At 47.5% G+C, this 19,786-nt stretch overlaps 1 protein-coding gene across 7 annotated transcripts in view; it reads right to left on the bottom strand.

Annotated features, from left to right (window-relative positions):
- SH3RF2 (SH3 domain containing ring finger 2) overlaps positions 1 to 19,786 on the bottom strand; it is a 260,863-nt gene that overhangs the window by 233,559 nt on the left and 7,518 nt on the right. For 4 of the 7 annotated variants that reach the window (XM_069244686.1, XM_069244689.1, XM_069244683.1 and 1 more), the window contains exon 2: positions 1,281 to 1,697. In XM_069244686.1, the coding sequence (XP_069100787.1) occupies positions 1,281 to 1,658 (378 nt within the window). In that variant the 5' untranslated portion in view covers positions 1,659 to 1,697. Of the gene's footprint in view, positions 1 to 1,280; positions 1,698 to 2,341; positions 2,469 to 2,514; positions 2,621 to 19,786 lie in introns of those variants that run through there. The other 3 variants (XM_069244688.1, XM_069244684.1, XM_069244685.1) reach the window with 3 other exon arrangements.

Here is a 19,786-nt window from a genome sequence, read left to right on the forward strand (position 1 = left end):
CCTGAAACTCCAACATACACATCTGCATGTAATAGATACAAATGTCTTAACCAAACAAGAAAAGAGGCTTAAATGAAATCGGAAAGCACATCCACAGTAAGGCGCTATTGACAAAAGCAGCCTCCTTCCTCCGCTCTCGCAGCTTCTTTGTATCCCAGAATTTCACCGAAGAATCCAGGAACAAGCAGGCTTCAACAAAAGAACCCCCCTTTCTAGCTTAAAAGTTTTAAGCAATTTCTGTGAAAAAAGTCGATCTGAACGGAGTGTCATTTCATTCACAACATTTTCAGCCAAAAACAGACATGGCTCAGAAAATGTTCAACAATCACTGACAAGACCTGGCCTGCTTAGGGCTCGTCGGCTGGATGTAGATGACTTACTTCGAAAAGGAGAGGCGCATTCTGAAATTAACAAGTTACGTTCATTTGGCACTATCCTTTCCACGTACGTGCTCGTCGACAGTGATTCAGAAGTAGCCACAATACGAAACGCATGACCTCTTTCGGGACAGTGCCTGTTACTCACGAGGCTTTGTGGGTTCTATTGATACAAACATTCTCTGTGCTGAAGAATTCGAAATGCAAAGGGAGGTTCTCCTCGACTATTATTAATATGAACGCTTTCACATAACTTTTTTTTATTATGTTGCCCGTGAATTATACTGAGTGCCATTTTGTTTCGGGACACGATTTACACTTTAAATACGATATACACAAACGAAACAACTTAACTTGAGAGCAAAAGCTTAAAAACGAGGCGTGCCCCTGGACAAGCAGAAGTCCAGACGTGTACAGATATATGTAAAACAACACAGACTATTACACAACTCGGTTGCGAGTGGGAAGAGCGAACGCCTCACCAGGAACAACATCCACCCTGCTCAGCCGTCCTATTCCCACCGATCCAGGTATCACCCCGCCCGACATTCCATTTTACATACAAAATGCACTTATCACTGCAGGTTAAGAAATAACCTCACTAGGTCACAGGACCCCCGACCCACTAGGCTTGCCTGATCACTCCATGTCAAGGGGACATGTTACCACTCCTAGGCTTTCCTGTTAGGAATCAGTCACATCCAGCATGGTGGTCCCCTTGGGCTCACTTGTAGTGAAACTTAACAATGCCCCGAGCAATGCCCTGCCACCATGATAACATGTACTATGTGCTCTCTACTGCTGGGCAGTTTTGAGGGCATTTGGGGTGCATTTTGCCACATGCACAGTCATTTCTCAACATAGACCATCATTTATAACTATAACCAATGTATTGGCACTCACCCCTTCCATTGGGAGCCTGGCAGCCTGGCTCAGTCTGTACGACCCTGGTGGCACACCTTGCAGATCCCGGCTTCTTCTCGGTGATGCTGTAGCCGGTGGGCCTGCCACCCTCCTGAGCGAGTTCGCCCTGACAATGGCCTGTTCGCCCCGGATACTCTCCAACAGGCGCACCAATAGCAGGTTGGCGGGCAGCTCTTCGATGCCACAATGGACCTGTGTCCGGCACTCGGGACACCGAAGCTCCTTCCTGGCGTTGACTGCCTTCTGTAGGCAAGGCTGGCAGAAAGTGTGCTGACATGGTAGCACCCGGGCGCTGGCATCCAACTTCCCTCCGCACACAGGACATGCCAGCAGGTCCAATACTGTCGATTCATTCATGTCTGTGCTCCTAGAACCGACTAGCGTGGCATGACCAACCTAAAAAAAAGAAGAGAGTTACTGTGGAGCAGTGCAGCAGAGACAGGCTGTTGGGTGTTTCAGTGCGGGATCTGTATGGTCTGAGTCAACTTCATGGCATCCTAATTGTTGCAGAGAAAGGGTTTACACCATTTATGCCTCAAGATCTGAATCATGGATGTGCCGGAGCCAAATCATTCTATTCTGGGATTCAACTCTTTCCCGTGGGGGGATGAAGACTGTTCCTGTCCTGGGGTCAGATTGGGTTCAATCCTGAAATAAAAACTGGTCCTATCCTGGGATTAGGTTTTCTACAATTGTTGGATCCAAACTGTCAATATCCAAACGATCCAAATCATTCCCGATGTTGTGATTCAAGTTATTTCTATCCTGGCACTGAACCCTTTCTGAACTTAAGATCTGAATTCTCTCTGCCACGGGGTCTGAACTGTACTTCTTCTTGGAATGCCAGCCAATTCTTTCCCAGAATCTTATTTTTTCCTACATCAACCTCCCAGTCCGTCTCATTCAGGCGCTGAGAATATTTTTCTCTGGGAACGAGATGATTCCCGTCCTGCGATTCCCAACATTCCTGTCCCAGGGTGTGAATTAAACCTGTCAGGGATCCGATTCTTTTCTATTCCAATTAACAAATAATTTCTAACCTTGATTTAAATCATTCTGTCCTTGAATCGGATTCGTTCCTATGTCAGGACCCCAAAATTTCCTACTTCTTGACCTCGAGCCTTCCTATCACGCAATCAAAATCTTCCCTATCCCCTGCACCCTGGCCGGAATCTCTTGGAGTCCTTCCCTTCCAGGATCTGATGGCACCTACCCTGGGATGTGAAGGCAGATCGTGTGCAGCCGAAGGGAAGCTGAGCCGCAGATCCCAGCTGCTGCCTCACACTCTGGCCGCCACCTACATCGCCGAGCGATGCCTCAGCAGACAATCTGCAGATGTGCACTTACCTCGCTCAGCCCAGTTCCAAGTGAGTCACTTGTGATTCAGTACTGCGTGAAAACACTGCCTCCCCCACCAGCCTACATGCGGGCTGCTCACTCAGGGGCTGGTATCAGCCACCACAGGGAGGTGGGGGAGGCTACGGGCATGAAACAGACACGAAGAGGCCTCTGGGATCTGTGGAGATGCCAACAAGGGCAACGTATCTCAGCGGTGACTAGACTAATGTGATTTCATGGCAAAGAGAAAAGAAAACAGTGCGGAAGCTCACACTTTACTGTTCAGGTTCGTGTGTGCTAAGAAGCACAGAAGAAGGACAAGTGGGCTTGTTAGTGACTGCTGAACAGGTTTCCCCAGTTCTGATCAATAACCGCAGTTTCCCTTTATTATTAAAGATGTGTGATCCTCGGCAACTCACTTTAGCTCCGAGTTTCTCGCTCTCAATCGAAATAATAACCAGGATAAAATCAATGCATATGCGGTGCACAAGAGCTCGAGTTGTAACTTGTTAGTGCCGCGCGCCAAACAGGGAAGTGTTTTTATTTGCATTCTGGCGCTCTTGGTGTTGTTTTCCTTTCAACCCAGAGCAAAAAACGCAAGTTCCAGAGTACAAAGGAGAAACGGGAGAGGGCACGTTACACACAGGATATTCGCTGGTGGCTGAAGACATCTGGGTTCATTCTATGGTGCGGTTTATTCCCCCTCTAGGTTTAGATGACGCCCTCAAATTAGATCATGTCTGAAGAAGAACACTCACCTCCTTGCTTCTACTTTTTGCTCGAGTTGCTTTGTAAATTGATACAAAATCAAGGCATATCACCTGGAAACGTTTCCAGTCTTGGGAATTTCTTGTTAAAAGCATAGTTATCAAGAGTGTTGGCCCAGTCGGTTTAAGGCAAGCAAATAATGACTACAACTCCCAGAACACCTTAGGTTGACAAGTGAAAGCCTATGACTGGACACTGTGTGCGCTACTGACATTGAACAGTGATGCAACATTTGCTACCACGCGCTCACTTCCTGGTCCTGAGAGTCTCACACTGAAGAAGCAGGCCAGAGACAAAAGCCATCACTGCGCTTCAGGCAGGAATCAAATCTCCCTTCCCCTGTGTACCACTAGCTAGTTCTGCAGCTTTTATGACATGTAAATTCGAATTAGCTAGCATCTGACTATTTATTATGAGGTTGAGGTTTGGCTGTTGTTTCAAACAATGTCTGTAGGCACACTGGGACCTTTAGTTTTACTTTTCTCACTGTCACCACGAGCCTAAAAGTAGCAAGATGGCTAGCTCTTAGAAGCCAAAAATGCATCTGTGTGGCACAAGCCAATTGAAAGCTACGTGAGCTACGTATTCAGGTGACATTGTTTTCAGAAAGTGCAAACCTGCAGCAAAGCAACATTAAATGTCTCCATGGCGTAGTTACACACATTTATGTCTGACCTCTGCTGGAAACTGCCCCGAGTACTGTTGAGATGGGTTTGGTGGTTTGTGCTGGTGAAAGTACTATGCATGGCTTATTTTGAGCCGGTGGTTTAGGTGGGGCCCAGCAGACCCCCAAAACGAGGTCCGGTAGTTATAAAGGGTTGAGGTAAAGAGATGAGGGTGAGAGAGAAGTAAAGTAGTTGGAAAAGTAATACAGGGAGTGCAGAATTATTAGGCAAGTTGTATTTTTGAGGATTAATTTTATTATTGAACAACAACCATGTTCTCAATGAACCCAAAAAACTCATCAATATCAAAGCTGAATATTTTTGGAAGTAGTTTTTAGTTTGTTTTAAGTTTTAGCTATGTTAGGGGGATATCTGTGTGTGCAGGTGACTATTACTGTGCATAATTATTAGGCAACTTAACAAAAAAAAATATATACCCATTTCAATTATTTATTATTACCAGTGAAACCAATATAACATCTCAACATTCACAAATATACATTTCTGACATTCAAAAACAAAACAAATCAGTGACCAATATAGCCACCTTTCTTTGCAAGGACACTCAAAAGCCTGCCATCCATGGATTCTGTCAGTGTTTTGATCTGTTCACCATCAACATTGCATGCAGCAGCAACCACAGCCTCCCAGACACTGTTCAGAGAGGTGTACTGTTTTCCCTCCTTGTAAATCTCACATTTGATGATGGACCACAGGTTCTCAATGGGGTTCAGATCAGGTGAACAAGGAGGCCATGTCATTAGATTTCCTTCTTTTATACCCTTTCTTGCCAGCCACGCTGTGGAGTACCTGGACGCGTGTGATGGAGCATTGTCCTGCATGAAAATCATGTTTTTCTTGAAGGATGCAGACTTCTTCCTGTACCACTGCTTGAAGAAGGTGTCTTCCAGGAACTGGCAGTAGGACTGGGAGTTGAGCTTGACTCCATCCTCAACCCGAAAAGGCCCCACAAGCTCATCTTTGATGATACCAGCCCAAACCAGTACTCCACCTCCACCTTGCTGGCGTCTGAGTCGGACTGGAGCTCTCTGCCCTTTACCAATCCAGCCACGGGCCCATCCATCTGGCCCATCAAGACTCACTCTCATTTCATCAGTCCATAAAACCTTAGAAAAATCAGTCTTGAGATATTTCTTGGCCCAGTCTTGACGTTTCAGCTTGTGTGTCTTGTTCAGTGGTGGTCGTCTTTCAGCCTTTCTTACCTTGGCCATGTCTCTGAGTATTGCACACCTTGTGCTTTTGGGCACTCCAGTGATGTTGCAGCTCTGAAATATGGCCAAACTGGTGGCAAGTGGCATCGTGGCAGCTGCACGCTTGACTTTTCTCAGTTCATGGGCAGTTATTTTGCGCCTTGGTTTTTCCACACGCTTCTTGCGACCCTGTTGACTATTTTGAATGAAACGCTTGATTGTTCGATGATCACGCTTCAGAAGCTTTGCAATTTTAAGAGTGCTGCATCCCTCTGCAAGATATCTCACTATTTTTGACTTTTCTGAGCCTGTCAAGTCCTTCTTTTGAACCATTTTGCCAAAGGAAAGGAAGTTGCCTAATAATTATGCACACCTGATATAGGGTGTTGATGTCATTAGACCACACCCCTTCTCATTACAGAGATGCACACCACCTAATATGCTTAATTGGTAGTAGGCTTTCGAGCCTATACAGCTTGGAGTAAGACAACATGCATAAAGAGGATGATGTGGTCAAAATACTCATTTGCCTAATAATTCTGCACTCCCTGTATAAGAGGTGAGATGTGAAGGTGGAGAGGAAATATAGGGAGGTTAGATGGTAACAGCACTAAGGCGAAGAAAGAGAATGAGTTCGAGATAGATTTGTGAGGCAGAGATAGCTATAGGCACCGAGAGCGGTCCAAAGAGAGAGGTGGAATAGGGAGAATATACCGAGTGAAAGGTGGACATACATGAGACAGAGAGAATTGAGAAAGAGGGGTGGTAGAAATAATAGATACGTGGAGAGAGCGAGTGGTAAAGAGAGAGGCATGAGGTAGAAGAGGTGAGGTACATTTAGGAGAAAGAGACATAAAACAGTAAGGTTATCTTGTAATGTAATTGACACCATCTGCCAGAGAGTGTGAGGGTTACCTCTGGGCAGGCCAGCCATGCACTCCCTCATTAAGAGTGGCCCAGTAAAGAACGCCTGTGCACAAACATCTGTTTGCACTGGGGGCCACAGCTGTAGGTTTGTCACAATTTAACACACTTGGTAATTCCCAGGTGCGCAAAGACTGACCCCGGAAATACATTTCAAAATCTGAAAACATCCAGTAATCTCTGGCAACTGTGGACTTTTGTGCAGAAATAGGAGCCACGATAAACATAGTTCTCCGAGGAATCAGCATTTACTGGGATTGATAAATAACGCATCCCTTACTGGGAGTTTGCTAATAAGTGCCTACTGTTTCTTTTATTGAGGTCTAGCTGCCACATTATAATCCGTGTTTTATACAGATCGTCATTATGAATGACATTTTTAATGTCCAAATCACTTTATCGGGAGACTCCTGGGATTGTGGGGGCCGTGGGCAAATGCCCACTTTCCCCATGGCACGAAGCGATTCTGGTTTGTGCCTCCATATTGCAGCACGCTTAGACCACTCAGCTGAATATCAGGAGTGGGTACACGTCACCATTATGACTTGGGGCCGCTATACAGTAGTCCTGCACTGGTTTTGTAAAACGAAAGATAAGGTCTGAAAAACATGGTGGCAAAGGCAATAATAATTTGCTAATGACCCTTGCTGCATCGGTTTACATACCTCTTCCTGGCAAAATACTCTTTTTGTATAAATTCAACTGTCACTCTTGGATGCCTCAGGCATTTCCGCGGCGTAAACACAGAATGAAACCCATATAAACCTTCAGTGACCAGGCTTTTAAGCACAGATAGAATTGTTATATTTAACGTGGCACAGCTTTTACAGGCTCTCTGACTGACCAGTTTTCATGCTTTGTGAAAATCTAGAGTGATAGGGATACAAAACATTATTGGTTAAGGACCCATAATGCCTCAGTCTTGCACTCGATATGCAAGCTATTACACTCAAGAATGCTCTAGAAGTTTGTAGAATTCCTTAAATCCAACAAAGCTCACAAGTTTGCCCGATTATTGGGCTGATACTTTTAACCAGTACTGCCAACCGCACCCACATTCTGTTACCTGTAGCTTTGCAGTTCCAGTTATAAGTATTGCCTTGTTGGTGGCGACAATTGATAGAACACAACATTGGGCCACGTAGCTTATACACAATCAGTAAGCCCCATCCTGTCAGTCCTGCACCCTTCTTGCCTGGAGTAATCATGGTGTCCTGTCATTCTCATATTATGGCTGTGTGCATGGCCATGTTCATTCTCTCAGTCAACAGCACTGAGGGCTATCTATCTATCTATCTATCTATCTATCTATCTACTGAAAAGGGGAAAGGTTAAAGTAACTTTATAATCATGTGAGTTTATCAGTGTCAACATTAACATTTTGAACAAAAAAAACAGAAATTTACCAGTTATGGTTAGCACAGCTAAATATAATTTGCACCCAGGCCATGCACTGCATATGACCTCATATATGACATCACTCATGACATGTTCTATGACATCATTTATGACATCACTGATGACATCTCAAATGACATCACTGATGACATCATCCAATGAGTGTGAAAGTTTGTGTTACACTTTACATAGTTGCTAATATCTACCATATTAATTTCTTTACGCAATTTTGTATGGCTTGGGTGCAGCTTATGGGTATAAGTGATTACAAAATGCGTATACTTCTAATGTATCATAGCTGCGTAGAGGTATTGAACATGTTATGAATGTTTTAATTCAAAAGTAGCTCTGTGTGCAAGTGACAGTTGACTTGTATTCATTATGCTCCAGAGAACCTTTTGGTTCTGTAGAAAAAGTTTCCAACAGGAGAAAGATTCAACGTAGTAGATTCTAACATTTGTAAGCAGCCTTAAAATATAAGAGAGATTCGTGTCAGCATGAAAATTTATACTTAACATCGAAGAGTGTGTGCACCATGTACCAAACTATGCATGTGTGCTTGCTTTGCTTCAGAAGATGGGCTATCCAGGGGCGGCTCCTCCGTAATAGTGGAGGAGAGTCACCTCGCTGCTCAGTCAGGCAGTGAAAAATAATTATTTATTATTATTTGTCACTGCCTGACTGAGCCATAGGAGTCTAGGGCGGGGCAGGGTCAAGGCAGGTAAGAGGAGTGGTGGGCACTTGTAAGTGCGCATGGCAGTTTGGTCGGCCGTCTTAGGATGGCCAAACTGATATGCACACTTACATTTTTTCAACCCAGCAGAGTTTCACAGCTGGGTTGGAGAAATGGCACAGGCTCCCTGTGCCTGAGCGAGCATCAAACCAGCCTGCTAACAACAATCTCAGTGCTGCTCCCATGCTTGCTTTAGCATGAGAGCAGCATCTGGATTGAGAGCCAGTGCTTTGTGCCCCAGTGCCAGGAAGAGGGGCATCACAGAAGTGTCCGGCAGTGGGAGCATTGGAAAGGTAAGTTTAAAAAAAACTTTTTAAACCACGACAGCTCCCCACCACCACCCCACCTCACTTGATTGGTGGCAGCTGCCACTGGAGCTATCTCTATAGTTTTCAACACATTATTAAGGGTGAAGATACTATGTTTTTTAGCACCTTCAGATCTTGGTTATTTTTAGCAAATAGGGTTTTTTTGGCAACTGCTGAGTGGAATGTACACTGTTCTTAGTAGATTCTTTTGAACACTCTAAGGTGTATTCCTCATGAGAGTTTCACTGTTTTCAAACAGTGCGGTGTAGAAAGGACTACTTCCATAGAATAAACACTGTTTACAGTACTCAGTTCTCTATTGATATCAGCTTCACTTCTTGATGAAGGTTCAGTGTGTATCGGGGGTTTGATACAGATCAAAGCTGTCCATAGTAGGACATTTGTTTTGGAATTGGCATTCACTATTTTGGCTTTCTCTGAACAGATGTATACATATTGTACACCGTATTCAATGAGTGTTTCTTATATATCTGTGGTTGATATGTGTAATGCCATAGTACCTTATACAGCAATATGTGAGAAAACAAAGTTTGGATTAGGTCATCAGTGATGTCATCAATTATGTCATCTGAGGTGTCTTCAGTGATGTCATAAACAGTGTCACAGAACTTGTCATGAGTGCTGTCATATGCGGGGTCATAACTGACCTTACATATGAGATCACTGTTAACTATGACACACTGCCAACTATAAATGGTGAATATCTGCATCATAACTAGGGGGAGGGGAGCACATAGCCCCCTCCCTGGGCTGATTCTTGCTCTAGGGACCCCAACCCCTGGGGCCCAGTGCTGAAATCAGGGGTAGAGGGACACACAGCCCCCCCCAGCTGATTCACGCCCCAATTACCCCATCCCCTGGAGCCAAGCGCAGTATCTTTGGATGCCGTGGGGGGGGTCAAATCTCCTGCAGCCCCAGTCGTCTCCCCTCATCCAGTGGGACCTGGCATTGCTCCCACCTGGAGGGAGCAGCCAATAACAAATAATGCTGCTACCAGTGGGTGGGAAACAGCTCTAAATTCTAATACAAGTGGGAGGGACCATTTTTAAAACTCCTGCCAACTGGGAATGACTAGTGTTTGCTCCAGCTTGGCAGGAGATTTGAAAATACTCCTGCCAAGCGAGAACAAATACAGGTTTCCCTGTCCACAATGCTGCGGGCCAGCCTCTGAAGTGGGCTCCTCCAGGGCCATTAGTGGCTCTGAGAGTGGGGTCGGACGGCCATCCCCCCATTTGATGCACTTCTGACCCTGGGGGTGGGCTCCCCGGGGCATTTTCAAGCTCGGAGACAGGGCCCACGATGGCCCCTCCTCACTGGCTGCATTTTGGGCCACAGGTGTGGGCTCCCTTAAGGCATGAGGAAGGGGCCACGTGGCCCCCTCCCGGATAAATTATAAGATCGGCCCCAGCGGTAGGCTCTTCTTTCTTTTGTGGACCCAGGGGTCTCTTCCCTCCCTATGGGGCCTAGGTGGTCATGGTATCCCTGTTCCCATATATCTTTGTTCTTTACACAACTTTGGGACTGGGGACTAAGTCCATGAGTCCTGTAATGGCTGCCAGCAACATTTTTCTCATGTTCCTGGCAGACAATCAGAGCACTTGCTCTTGCAGATGTCTCACTCCTGCAGAAGCGAGATGGCCCAAGAGAATTAAAGCTCCTTAGGCCAATCAGATTGCTCTATTTTTTTAAATTGGTGCTCCCTAGAAGGTTTCAAAGTCTTTTGCAGACAACTTCTTGTCCACGAGGGGTCTCTCACAGACCTCTCAATTAGTCCCATGAGGTCAGGGTCCCTTTACCTTGCCTCTTCTATCACTTTTTAATATTATTTTCCCTGCTGAGAACTGAGTTCCAATGATCAAAATGGTGGCAGCAACTTTCCTCTCATGTTGCAGCCAGCCGATCACAGCATTGCTGTTGGTGGGTGGATCTGAGAATCTACCCGGTTCCACAGAGGATCTGCAACCCTATACAGCTATAATTCATTTCCCTTTAATAGCTCCAAAATTACTGAAAGGATTTGCTCCAAATTACTAAAAACACTCTACAAAGCAAGGTGGATCCTAGGAGAAGGTGACCGCAGACACATCCATTCAGCTGGACATGGTGTCTGTTCTGTTGGGGTGCTCTTCAGGTTCAGGTGCCTTCCAAATCAGACATTGAATGAGGTGACAATGTGTCTATAATAATTGCCTTGTTATATTTTCAAGTTGATGGATGTTTATATTTTTTTTATAATAGATTGCTTATGGGGCATAGAATTTGCATGATCTCCAATACTTTTATAGTATAGTATTTAATATGGTGTAGAGCATATATAAAAAGTTGTTCTTATTTGTCAAACCTTTACTGTGAGAAGTATCTTTAAATGAAACTGTTTCTTTCAACACGTTTATGTCCACAAATTGCATGCAATAATTCCCAACCTGTTGTAACCGTTAAACTCCTGCATGAAAAACTGACCTTCCAATTACTTGTGCTTTTTAAATCGACCTCTGCTTCATTCTACCTTCCTTCTACCTTCTATCTCCCTCATCTGTGTACAAGTTACTCTAAAAATCTCATAACTATCGGCCTTAAAGATCTTTTGAAACCATAACCATGTTAAATCCAGCTAGAAATTGTGCCTCATGTGCCCCATGCCCCAGCCGCCCCCCCCCCCCCAGCCGCCCAGCCTGGTCTGAGGGCCGCCGGGCGGTAATCCGGACGGCCCACTTCCCCTCGCATGGACTAGCCTGAAACTTAAAGTCCCTGGATGGAATCAACCGACCAATGAGCCCCCTGCCGACCAAGTCCCCCACACAGGTGATCATATAGACCCGAAGCGGCCCTGGAAAGAAGAGGCACGAAAACCCCCGAGACAACTGAACTTCACCCACATAAAGGCGTAACTGCTCAGAATAGGCAACATGGGGAAAGACAGAGCCTCCAGGCAAACACAAGCATCCCAACAGAAAATAGACCAGTTTACCACGCCGGCGGCTCCCCGGGCCGCAGGTGACACTGCGTCCTCTGACCAGACCACAGAAGGAGTCAGCACCATCCTACTTGCGATTCAAACCTCACAGCGGGCAGTGGAATCCAAAATTGGAGAGGTGAAGGAAGAAATGGGCCTTGTGAGGCAAGACCTTAGAAATGCGGTGGGCCGCATCACAGGTGGAGGCCCGTGTCTCACAAACCGAAGATGAACTGGCGGATCTAAGAACCAAAGTGGCCCAGTTGCAGACGCGGACTGGAGAACTCCACCGCAGAGCCGTAGATGCCGAGAACCGCTCCAGACGCAACAACTTACGCTTTGTAGGCGTACAAGAGGGAGCGGAGGATGGCAAGCCTGCCGAATTCCTAGAAACTTGGATTAAATCCTGGATGCCGGAGAACTCTCTCTCGCTGTGGTTTGCAATAGAGCGAGCACACAGGGCCTTGGCCCCGAGACCCCCGCCTGGGGGCCCTCGAAGACCCATGATTGCAAGCTTCTTTAACTTTAAAGATCGAGATGCCGTCCTCAGAGAAGCCAGACGCACACCCAACCTCCTTTGGGACAACCAGAGAATCTTGGTCTTCCCGGACTACACCCGTGAAGTCCAAACGAAACGCCGCTCGTATGAACAAGTGAAACAGAAACTGAGAGCGATGCAGCTCACATACATGCTCCTCTTCCCAGCACGCCTGAAGGTAATCCTAGCGGGCAGGGCGCATTTCTTCGAGTCACCCGAGCAGGCATGGGACTGGCTGACGGAGGAGGGTTTGGGAAACCGACGGGGCCCAACCGACCCGCCAAGGAACCCGGGTGGGACACAACCGATTACCCGGATTAACACGAGAAGGTGTCGGAAGCGAACCAGATCCAGGTGGGGTAGGCCTGGAAGCCCCAACCACCGAGCAGAAGAGGAACCGCATCTTAACCGAAATCCCTCGCCAAGGGGAGACCCGATTGATTGCCCAAGCGACGGAGCTGGGGGAGAGGACAAACTGGAGGATCGTTTGAGCCAATCCCCTGAACTTGGCTGATGGCGCCCCCGCATGTACCGAGCTCCGGTTTGCTTGGACCTACCGGCAGTCTCGGACGCCGCCCCACATCAATGAGACAAGGGGGCACGAATTTTCCAAACTTCTTGTACACCCCGGACACGTTACCAAAGGTGGGGGTTTCGCACTAACTAATTGCAACTGATCCGGCACACAGGAGGGGTCCACCACTCCACTCAATGGCAGTCGACGCGACTGTATTGCCCCAGTTGGGCTCTAGGGCGACAGATGCTTCAAGGGTAGAAGTATGGGGTGGGGGGAAGTTGGGATGTTTAAAGCTCACGTTAGGGCTTAGCATAGTGGTTAGATAAGTTACCGTAACAACGCCGACACCTACTGTATAAACTCTCCTCAAGCAATAGGCCCATCTCTGGTTCCCAGGTCAAGTCCTCTAATCCCTACCACGCAGACATGGCACAAACTGGTCCCCCACTGACACAGATCCTATCCTGGAATGTTAACGGCCTTCTAGATAGGATCAAAAGATCCGCAGTGTATAGCACGCTGCGTAGATACGCCCCGAAGGTGGTCCTTCTACAGGAGACCCACCTACTTGGAACCAAATGCCCCTTCCTAGCGCGAGGGGGTTTTGACAAGGTTTTCCACGCAGGATTCACTAGAGGTTCCAGGGGGGTGGCCATCCTACTTCATCGCTCACTTCCAATAGTAATCACATCTACCACGTCAGACCCGCAGGGTAGATTCGTAACGGTGACAGGAACATTACACGGATCGACAATTAACTTGGTGTGTACTTACCCCCCAAGTTGGTTTTGACAACTACTTGTTAAAACTACGCCGGACGCTTACTGACCTCCCACAGGGACTCACGCTCATAGGGGGAGACTTCAACTCTGTCTTAGACCCCAACCTAGATGTGTCTGGTCCCGTCTCCTCTGTCAGAATTGGGAGAGCATCCAGTTTAAACGGATGGGCTACTAAAATGGGACTCTGTGAGGTATGGAGGACATGGCACCCTAGGGCAAGACAATACACCCACACCTCGGCGGCTCACCACTCTCAGGCAAGAATTGACATGGTGTTCATGCCCGCACTGGACATCTCCAGAGTCACTTTCGCAGAGATATTGGCTAGAGGAGTCTCAGATCACTCCCCAATACGCATCCGATTGGGGAGCGCAACCTCCAATCAGCGCCCTACGTGGCGCATGAATGCATGGTATCTGCAGGACGAGGATTACACCTCCGAAATAAGGGAGCACCTTACCCAATATTTTGAGCATAACGTGGGCTCAGTTCAATCTCCGGGCACGATCTGGGCGGCATGTAAAGCCACGCTTAGAGGCTACGCGAAGCATCGCGTTCGCGCCAGAGAGAGAGCTCGGGATCAGCGAGTGACAGACCTCGAGATAAGAGCCCTCGCTCTAGAACGATCTATGACCTCTGCCGCTAACGGCAACTAGGGAGGAAATAAAGCAGACGGTACTTGAAGCCGCGAAACATGCTTGGAGGGCATCGGCGGCCCGTGTCTATGGATGGGGTGACAAAAACGGCAAACTCCTTCATTGGCTGGCCTCGAGCCCCTTGGCCACCAGAGTTGTCCCCGAGGTAGTGGATGACCCAGGCCTGGTTGAGAGAACCCCTAGTGGAATTGCGAGGAGCTTTGCCTCCTATTACGCTAAGTTATATGCGGTGCGTCATCGCCCGCTAGCTGAAAGGGAGTCCCCGCTCTTGAACGATATTACTCTCCCTAGAATCTCGCACACGACCAGAAGGAGCCTAGATGAAGCCATAGACCTGACCGAAATTACAACGGTAATAGCTGCCCTGACATCGGGTAAAACACCCGGACCAGATGGCTTTCCGGCTGAACTCTATAAAAGATGCGGAGATATCCTAGCCCCCCACCTACTTAACATGTTTGATGAAGCAGAGAGGGCTGGCCACTTCCCCGCTGGGATAGACCAAGCCACTATAGTGGTGATCCCAAAGTCACAACCGCCATCACCCAATAGATCAGTCTACAGACCAATCTCCCTGCTAAATGTGGAGATCAAATTACTATCAACAATACTTGCCACAAGACTGAAAGCGGTACTTCCCACACTGATACACCCAGATCAGTGTGGCTTCAGGCCCTCCCGCAGCACGAGACACTGCATAAGGAGATTACATGTCGCGATGGCTCAGCGTGGCACCCTGACTGGATCCCCCCTTGCTCTCCTCCTGATAGACTTTGAAAAAGCCTTTGATACGGTGGACTGGTCGTACTTAGAGCAAGTCCTTATAAAAAACGGCTTTTGGCCCAAGTTCCGCAGCCTTGTTAAACTACTTTACTCCAATCCAACAGCCTGTGTTCAGATAAACGGTGTGACCTCTGATCCATTCCCCATCCGTCGCGGGACACGGCAAGGATGCCCGCTGTCACCGCTGCTCTTCGCTCTAGCAATCGAACCGTTGGCCACAGTGGTGAGAGAGGACCCACTGGTGACGGGCTGGACATGGCCAGAGAGCCCGGAAGACCGTGTGGCATTGTACGCTGACGACGTTCTCCTCTACCTCTCCAACCCAGCGAGGAGTGGCCTCCGTGTCTTGGAACTCCTGGAACTCTTCTCACAAGCTTCGGGTCTAACCCTAAATCCCAGTAAATCCTTGCTGATCCCCCTACACCCCTCTAGAGATTGCATAAACTGGCAGGAAAACATCCCAATCCGTCGTAACAGTTTTAAGTATCTAGGAGTCCATATAGCGCTGCTTCCCAAACTAACGTGGGAGCTTAATATCGCACCACTTCTTAAAAAGACCAAAAAAGAACTTCAACGCTGGCGAGATTTGCCACTCAATATACTGGGAAGAATCGCATTGTATAAGATGATGATACTCCCTAATTTTTTATACCAACTACAGAACTTCCCACACCCAATCCCCCGGAAGTGGTTTAGTGAAGTAGAATCGACTGCGCGCCAATACCTATGGTACGGCTCCCGTACCAAATTATCCCTTGCCACATGTCAAAGGGACACATATATAGGAGGCCTAGGGATGTCCAACATTTATTTTTATTACCTAGCTATGCGAATACAGGTGATCAATGACTGGTTATCGGGGGGGTGGACGGACCCAGCATATAGACTAGAGCTCCAAGCACTGGGCTACAATGGGGTTTTTGACGCGCTATATGGGGGAACGATACCACAAACTATCCCTGAAGTCACTGGAATGGTGTTGAAGGGGTGGCGAGCGACACAGAAGACTATGGGGTGGTGGGCCCGACTAATGCAACAAACACCTCTCTGTCAGGGGAGGTGGCTGAGGGAGGTTTCCACGCTGGCGGGATTCCGGAAGTGGGACATCATAGGGATATCCACACTGGGAGATATCTGGGGAGACTCACAAATCCGAACTTTTGAGGAACTTCAGAGGTCACACGATCTGAATAGGACCCAATTTCACAAATACCTTCAACTAAGGCACGCCCTAGCAGTACACCTGCAACCCGGGGACAACATTCCAGAGCACAGCCCTCTCGAATCACCCAGGTATATCGAGTCATCCTAACAAACACCTCTCCCCCCTTTGAGAAGCTTCGCCAGAAATGGGAGGGTTGGGTGTGCCCCCTGGAAGAACTAGACTGGAGGGACGCGCTGTCCGCACCCTGAACACTGGCCATATCTACACGATTTCAAGCGCTACAAACCCTCTACTTACACACAGCCTACCTCACCCCTAAAATGCTCCATCAAGCTAACCTCCGCCCCACAGATGAGTGCCCCCGATGCCTTCAGACAGGCGCTGATTTCTTCCATATGATCTGGGCCTGTCCAGTTATAGAGTCATACTGGGGGTCAGTCCTGGGAGAGATCTCTGAAACCCTACAGTCTAGAATAGAGGCATCCCCGATCCTGATTTTGTTGGGGGCTATGGACGGATTGGGGCTGGGCAGAGCGAATCGCACTTTCCTAGGGAGAGCCTGTTTGATGGCAAAAAGGGACATCATTTCAGAATGGAAGGCAGCGAAAGCTCCGACCCTCGCCAAATGGAGACGAGGAATGGACTGGTGCGCAACATGCGAAAAGCTGATATATGAAGTGAGGGGATGCCCAGACAAATACAACAAAATATGGGGGAACTGGGACAATCAACTAGACAGTTGAATAACCTATTAGAGCAGAACCCCCAGAGAACCCCTGGTCAAACCGTTTAACCCTGGGAGAAGAGACGTAGCAGGCTGCAAACCCTGATCAGTGATAAAAGAAGGACCAGACCCACAAAGAGTGGTGCGATGGCGAAGCGGAACCCTAAAAAAGAAGGTAGTAGCGAAGTCTGTAGCCCCCACACTCGAGTGATAGGACCGAGCACAGACTATAATCCACGTCCGAGACCAAAGGAACTGGACAGGGCCATCAAGATTATTAAAGTCACTAAGACCGCTAAGAGGAACACTTAATATGCAGAAGATGGTATATCTTAAAATTGTGTCAATTTGTCGGTAACTGTTGATATTTATTCTTTCCCCTTTTTCTCCCCCCCCCTTTTTTTTTTTTTCCCCTTACTGTTGTAACGTGTTCATGCTGTTCCATTCAGACAAAATGAATAAAAATCTTTATAAAAAAATAAAAATAAGAAAAAAAGACAGCAGATTAGGGAAACTGTGACCCCCAGGCCCTCGGGGACGAGTGTCAGAGGGAGCCACCTTCCACCCCTGTGGATTCAAAATACAGTATGTTTTCACGTCGCTGGGATTCCCTGTACTGATCGTGTCTCCCACCCATGTAAATTTGCTAAGTATCAATAAATTAACACAAAATTACACAAAAAAAGACTACAAAAATGTTGGGTGTGAGTCCATTGGTGTTGCACGACTGTAGGGTGATCATCAGCAAAGGGGGTCTGCCGTCTGCTTGGGTCTGGGTGCAGGTCCTCACCACTGGCCACTGTTGGTACAGTAGGCACATGCTTTTCCTAAGTGTGTTCTAGGGAAAGGGAATGGGCACTCACTCCACCTGTGTCGTCTGTGGCAACCCTTAACTTCCACCAGTCATCTAAAGGTTGCATGTTGCAGAGTCTCCCTGGTGATGGCTACTGAAGAAGCTCTGCCCTGCGGTGTCTAGGCTGTGCACTGCTGAGAATGGCCACCTCACCGCTGGCTTTAAGAGGAATGTGTTTGCTGGATGAATGGCCAACTAGGTTACTGGGCTGTGTCATCTGGGTGTGTCTTAATCTCTAAAAATGATAGGTGTTAAGTGACAGAGCCTGCGGTTTCTGGTAGCGCGGCGTTGTGAAGTTGCCTGTAACCTGGGTGGTGCAAGGGAGCTGTGCTCCAATGTGCTGGAAAGAGGGGAGCGTGCGGCAAGGGGGTGGTTTAACACCTACGAGCTAACATTTGACTTTTTAAAGGGAATCCCTATTGGCATATTTTGTTTTGTCTCTGGAACTGGTGGATTTTAACATATTCGGCGCATGCTGAATAGCGCATCAGAGGAGCCCTTTAGTCGGGTAAACACACATTCTGTTGGTGTGCACTTTTGCGTGTGGAAGATGCAAAACGTCTGGCAGGGAGATTCTACCTGCTGTACGAGGGGAGGTTGCTTGTACTCCAATTCCCTGCCTCTCTCAGCCTCAGCGGGCAACTTAGAGCGCATTCAGGTGTGTTGTGCTCTTTCTGTGATGATTCCACTTCTCTCCCCGCCCCAAACCTCCCAAAACAGACTGAGATAATTAGAACTAAGAGGTATTGACAGGAGAATATACTAATGTTATGCGAAGAATGTATTCTCTGGGCCTTTGTGAGATGGGGGGTTATCGGCTGAAAATTGACCACAGGATGGGTGGGATGAGGAATACAGAACTATTTTGTATGCGGAATACGGACGGAGGAGGTACGATGTATACCTGTGTCTTGGCTTTAGGGCGTTTTGTAGTCTCGAGCCAATCTGACAATAGGCCTGCTTAAGAGTAGTCACACGATAGCAGGCTACAGGTTCTGCAGTTGTTAGTCGGGTTTCATTGTGGTTTCCTCCCTTGGTTTGCGATTCAGAATTTCCTTTGCATAGTCTTGTTGCAAGCCGAACTTGTAGCGCCAGAATGTAGAGGAAAAAAAAACCGAATGATCTACTCACACCCAGATTTGAACAATTTCACATCTCCCGGTAGCCTGTCAAATCAGCCAATACCCGATTGCTCTACTGCATCACATACGTGACATAGATCTCTCCGATTTCTAGTTGAAGGAAGGCCTGAGTGAGGCGAGAGGGGCAACACAACACTAGGAGTCAGGGCATTTTCGGACTGAAACTGAACATATTCCTGCAAAAAGTAAATAAACGTCTCCAACGAGGAGCCCATAGTTTGAAGCAGTAATTCTCTGCACATCAGGCTTGCCCATCAGCCTGTAATTCAAGACCACCTCTTCAAGGGACATCACCAACAAGGATTTTCCCAGCTCCCACTGCACACCCGGACTCAACACGGAAGAGAGCCACCTTCTCGCTGCTCACTGTACATAATCTGGAAGTACAGCTCCTTTTGCATCCCAGCTAGGTTTGTGCACTATACATACCAATACATCCATGAATACCAGCATTATATTGCTGTATTGATCCCTCTACTTTTGCCAATGTACATTATTCTTTTTATACTGCTTTCCTGTGCCAAGCTGGCATGCACTAGACGGTGGCAGAACACAAAATGATGCCAACCCCTACAGAATGTGATGATGCAGCTTGATACTCTAATTTCTCAGTGATGTTCATTGGCCTTATGATGAATGGGGGCCTTCTGAAGGTTTTAGGTTCCCTGCTGTGTTGGGAGCCCCCCTCTTCCGCCAGGGCCCGCAGGAGCCTGCATTACTCTTCTAGCACCAAAAGCGCTACCATCAACCATTCACTCTGACCCAGCTAACTAAATAGATCTGAATCATATAAACCACTGCTAGACAACATTGAAAGTGGCCTATATGTGGACAAGGTCCTACAATCTACCGAATGAAGGGGTCAGTATTATCAGCTCATCTTGGCACAGATGCTGCTTGGTATCGTCTACAGTACTGTGTTCTTCCTGCTCTTGCGCAAAGTTGGACATTTTTCAATCATGTTATGCGCCTGGCACCTCAAAGAGGAAATAAAATATTTCAGGTG

Source organism: Pleurodeles waltl, chromosome 7 (assembly GCF_031143425.1).
Source record: "Pleurodeles waltl isolate 20211129_DDA chromosome 7, aPleWal1.hap1.20221129, whole genome shotgun sequence".
Taxonomy (NCBI): Eukaryota; Metazoa; Chordata; class Amphibia; order Caudata; family Salamandridae; genus Pleurodeles; species Pleurodeles waltl.